The sequence below is a fragment of the Prinia subflava genome, chromosome 1 (genome assembly GCF_021018805.1).
Source record: "Prinia subflava isolate CZ2003 ecotype Zambia chromosome 1, Cam_Psub_1.2, whole genome shotgun sequence".
NCBI lineage: Eukaryota > Metazoa > Chordata > Aves > Passeriformes > Cisticolidae > Prinia > Prinia subflava.
Window position 1 is genome coordinate 60,887,363 of NC_086247.1, and position 5,061 is coordinate 60,892,423.

The 5,061-nt window shown below is 43.4% G+C and overlaps 1 protein-coding gene across 2 annotated transcripts; it reads right to left on the reverse strand.

Moving 5' to 3' along the window:
- Positions 1-340: 340 nt before the first annotated feature.
- LOC134550949 (interferon alpha-inducible protein 27-like protein 2B) lies at positions 341-4,634 on the reverse strand. Of its 2 annotated transcripts, XR_010080491.1 has the most exons (4): positions 4,325-4,634; positions 1,460-1,606; positions 449-552; positions 341-412 (listed from the first exon to the last, which is right to left on the reverse strand). XR_010080491.1 is itself a non-coding variant. In XM_063397915.1 (3 exons), the coding sequence occupies exons 1-3, from the start codon at positions 4,470-4,472 to the stop codon at positions 524-526; spliced, it is 324 nt and encodes a 107-aa protein (XP_063253985.1). In that variant the 5' UTR covers positions 4,473-4,631; the 3' UTR covers positions 341-523. The 2 variants fall into 2 exon arrangements, 1 of the variants encoding a protein (XP_063253985.1); XM_063397915.1 differs by having other exon boundaries at positions 341-552; positions 4,325-4,631.
- Between the last annotated feature and the right edge of the window lie 427 nt (positions 4,635-5,061).

The window sequence follows — 5,061 nt, forward strand, 5'->3', positions numbered from 1 at the left end:
TTATGTGTCTCATTTATTAAGTAGAATTTAATTTGATAGCCTATTAGAAGTACATTTAGAAGGAGGTGCTGGCTGCCCCTTACTGAGTGTTTCTGTGCTTCTCTCTCACAACAGGGTGACTTCTGCACTGTAATTACTTTTTGTACAACAAACAAAGCAAGCTACTTGCAATTGAAGAGCCTGGTGTTGCTAAACCCAGAATTTTCCTAAGACAGCCTTGCAGTCCAAGTCCTAAACTTCCCATTGGTTTATGTTTGTCCGTGCTTCAGGGAATATTCAATCAAGGAAAGAACTACCCTTTACCCCTCATCTCTGTCCCCATTAATTTAACACAAGAATCCACAGTTTTAACAGAAGCTTTATTTCTACATGTAGAAGGATTTGCCTCTCATAACAAGGAGATTATAGGGGGGAGAAATTGTCAAAGCCAATGGTGATCATAGAAGGTGAGAAATTGTCAAAGCCAATGGTGAAGGATGAACTGCTTGCAGAGCTTATTTCTAGACTGATGTTTTTCTTCTATTCAGCGTCTTCCTCCTTTTCCACCCATGGCTAAGGAGAAATACAGAGAAATTGTGAGGACAATATAGGCAGATTTGCAGTACAGGAAAATATACAGACTGTACAAGCATTGGCTACAAACCTTCCCAGGTCAGAAATCAAAGGTCCCTGTTGTTATTTGAAAGACACTGTTTGAAATTAAGAACTTCAATCCTGTCTCCTGATGCTCTTCCTAACCCCACAGGATCCTACTAACACATTTAGCATCCTTACTGATGCATTCAGGTATAGACTAGGCTCTTTCATAATTTGGTTTGTTTTATCTGGGTGTGCGCTGCATTAACCTGGCAGAGTAATGAGAGAGATTTCTGTTGTTCTTTGTCTTGAGCTGGTAAGTTCGAGCAGATTCCTGTGGTTTTGACCCAATGAATTTCCTTTAAAGGAAAGAAAGATAAGTTGTTCTGAAAGGCCCCTAGGAGTAAAGTAATGATTCCTGTCTGTCGGTCTGATAACTCCATTCTCATGTTTCACTGTTTTTTCCCACTATATCTGCTTTGTATGTTCAAGAGTGGAGCTCTTGGTTTAATCCTAAATTTGTGATTGAAAAAGAACTATTGAACTGCCACTGTGGTGCTGATGAAAGCATAATTTAAAAGTCCATTGGGCCTTTTTTTCTGTCACTGTGTTTCTGATTTCTGTCTCTTCTGTCCACTCATAGCTTTGCAAAGTTGTGCAAACAAAACTATGTTTTGCATAGTTATTTTCACTAACTCCCCAGTTTCATCTTCCCACCAAGTTTGAAGAAACAAGCAGTAGAAATATTGCTTCAAGTACAAAGCAGCCACTTCTGTCACTTGCATCCCTTCATCTAGTGCATGTACAGTAAATGAGCTGAAATACTGCTGACTGCACAGAAGTCGTTTGTTAATTCATCTTTATGGAGAGGACTCTCACTTACAGATGGACTGGACAGTGGAAGTGGTGCCGCCTCTGGGCACTCCTCCCCCGTGAGCTGTGGCCTCCTGGGACATGGTGCTGGAGGCCCTGGATCCACCAGAGATCCCACTGCTGGTGTAACCTGACGAGTGGGTTGTGCCTCTGGCACCTAGAACAGTCACAAAGGGTATGTTACTGACAAAAAAAGGGAAGGATCCTTACAGGACAATTATAAACTACTGTGTTTTAAAACAATTCAAGGCTAGAAAATGTATCAAAAGACAAGGTGACTGATGGTTATTTGACTTGCTCTTGCACTGCTTTTTAGCTGCCACCTTGGGGAAAGGATATTATCAGTGCTGTTGTGGTGTTCCCAGGACAAAAAGAAAATCCATGGCTTTTGCACAGACTGTTTTTGATAAACCTGGATCTCCAAAATAGTTTCAGTACAATTTGCCTCTGCTGAACTGGCACATTTCTGTGGAGCTGCCTAAAGACTGTGGAACAAACTTCTGTAGAAACTAGCAATTGCTGCACTTTCTGTCCCAGGTGATGAACATGTTCCTCTCATTTCGCTTTCCCTCACATAAACCTGTAACAGATACCTGTAAAATTCAAGTGCCACAAGTTGTAATAGCCATTGACAAATTTATATGTATATCTTTGTCTCAGTCTAAATAAGCCCCAAGCAAAACATTCCTTTGCAAACTCTTCTTCTCCTGGGAGAGGAGTAAAGCATTAGTGACGACAAATGTTAGTGATAATGCTTAGAGCATTCCTGGAGGATGCTCAAATATTTTGGTGATGAGCTTGTTATAACATCTTCTGTAAAGTGATCCTGAACAATACTCATGCCCCACTGCAGAATCAGCCGCTCCTTGGAGCATGTTTGTTCTGGGGGGAGGAAGGGTTACAGTCTGAATGAAAAGGTTAAGAAGATGTGTTTGGAGAGACTTCAGCGAGCACCTGCGGAAATGAAATCAGGCCCTTTTAGCTCTCAATCAGGCAAAGAATGTGTGGCAAGCTCTCCTGCTGCAGGGAGCCAAAGCTCACACCTGTCTTGGCAATGTTACAGAGCTAGCATTTTCCACATGGGTAAAAGCTCTTTTGGAGTATCTCCTGTCTGCATGGCTAAGGTTTCCTTGAGTCGTGCAGACTTCTCTTCACCAAAATAGTGGTTTTCATAAAAGTCCATAGTTAACACAGAGGCTGCAAGAATAAAACTTGGCGTACTTAAATGCTTATTTTGCTTCTGTTTCTTATAAAAATTCTCAGCACACAGGGGCATAGAGGTCTTCAGTGTTTTAGTTTAGAACTGACAGCTTCATCCTCTCTGTAGAGCATCTCCACTGAAGAGTCTGCCGCTGGTTCTGAGTGTGCTGTACCACCCTGATCTGCAGCAGAAGGCAGCTTGTGCAGCTGACTAACCCATAACTAGAGGGAGCAACTGGAATCTCCTGCATACCAGGATTGCTGCTGCTAAGGCAGCGTGGTGCCTGAGAGCAGCTCTCCTCTCTGCTTTTCACTCTCTCTGTCCCTCTCCTCTCCTGACTTTCTCTCATATTCTGTCCCTCGGCTGCTACTATCCCTTAAGCTCTTTCCTACTGAATATTCAATAAACACTGTGTTCAGCAACCTAAACTCACTGATCAAATCAGACAAAGTGAAAATTAAAAAAATGCCTCACAGGAGTCACATGCAGTATGTCTCTGAATGACCCTTGTGTCACCTATTCCCTCACTGCCTAGAAGGCTTCACTCTATAAATATATTGGCAGCAGAGTAAATCATATCTTTTAAAAAAAATCCAACTTTTTTCCTTTCAATCAAGCTTAACACACTTTTCAATATTAAAAGATGCCCAGAATCTGGACCCTGGACATCTCACCTGATCAACCACTCATTTTATGGCTGGAGAAGTCACATTCAGCTCCATCCTTCAGATTTCTACCTGCTGATTATGTCTAAGTAGTAGACCAGTGGAAGACCAGTGTGGCAGAGATGCCCACCTATGATCAGCCTGCTGGTTGGGACATGTGAGTCCAAGACCTCGAAGACAGAAGGGGTTTGGAAGCCTCTGTCCAAGGTCAGAGAGCTAATTACTGAGCTGCTGGGTAAAGCAGGATTGCATGGGGCACTCTGTCCTGTGGAGTCATGCCTGTTCAGAGGGTGCCTGCTGAGGCAGGTCACACAGGCAGGTCTGGCAGGGAGAATACCTCGTGCACAGATCCCATGGGATCTGGGGTTGAACAAGTACCAAGCTGGTAAGGGTCATCTGGTCAGGGACTACTCCGTGCCAGCAGCAGGACAGCAAACACCTGCAGGGTTAGCTCATGTGAGAGGCAGCTATGCCTTATACTAGATAGGGGCTGTCAAGGATGTATATACTTTCCCTTCATGAATTCATCTCTTGGACTGCAACTAATTCCTCTCTACAGAGTTTGCATAAGGTTTTAGGAGTTCTCCCTGTATGGATGAATGTGAGACAATAGCAAGGGAAATCTGATCATTTATATGAAATGTAGCTACACAGATCATATCTTGCATAAGTGCATCATTGCTTGTTGTTACCATGACTCTTCATATGGATGATTCCTGGCAGCATGGAGAGAGCATAAACTTGAAACAAACGCTATCCAAAACCTCTTGAGTACCACATATGTGTATGTTCGTTCATGCATAGTATGTACGCATACAGAGAACACCCCCAGTAATATCCCACTCACAGCACACAGTTAAATAGGGGAGTCTTATTTCTTCAGTGCCATACAGGAATGTAGGAGAGAAGAGATAATTTGGGGAGCTTATTTTCAAGGAGAAACAGCTGTCTGATCCTATGCACTGAACCAGAAAACCACACACACAGTCACACACAGAACTGCTCATACCCATTTCCTGGAGAGTAGAAGTGGGGCCACCAGAAGGCACACCTCCCCCAGAGGCTCTGGCTTCATGGGACATCAGTGATGAAGCAAGGGATCCTCCAGTGATCCCAGAGGGAGTGAAGCCGGCATTATGGACGTTCTGGTCAGACATGGTGCTTCCTGCTGGGGAAAATTCCAGTGAAGCACTCAGAGGCTGCTCAGCCCATCTTTTATACACTCTCCAGCTGACAGTGAAGAAACGAAACTGCTGCCATGGTAAGGAAGAATAGAAACTGAAATTTATCCTCAGCCAGGAAACGAAACTGAACTTTGTCCATAGGCCTTTATATTGCTGTTGCCACGACGGAATTTAGGCGAACCAAATTATTTCCTCTTGTGATACTAAAACAAATGACTAGTGCATGAGTCATAGTTTGGCAACTGATGCAGCTGAAAGCTTTCCTTCTTCACTCTTCTGCACTGCACTCTATTGCACTGAATTGCATCTGTAGAAGGTATCTTTGTTTCATCCTTGTATCAAGGATTTGTACAACTCTAGGTAAAGATAAGAGACAAAAAGGCAGTAAGGTGGTGGCATGCAGAGACTTCAAGTGGGTTGGTTATCACAGACAGAGTTCAGCTCTGGTACAGCTACCCCTGGAAACACTGGTTTACACAGAGCTGGAAATCAGAACCCAGCTAACATTGGGTGGTTGGAATGAATTTCTATATGGAAGGAGCCTTGAGGGAACCTTGTGGTG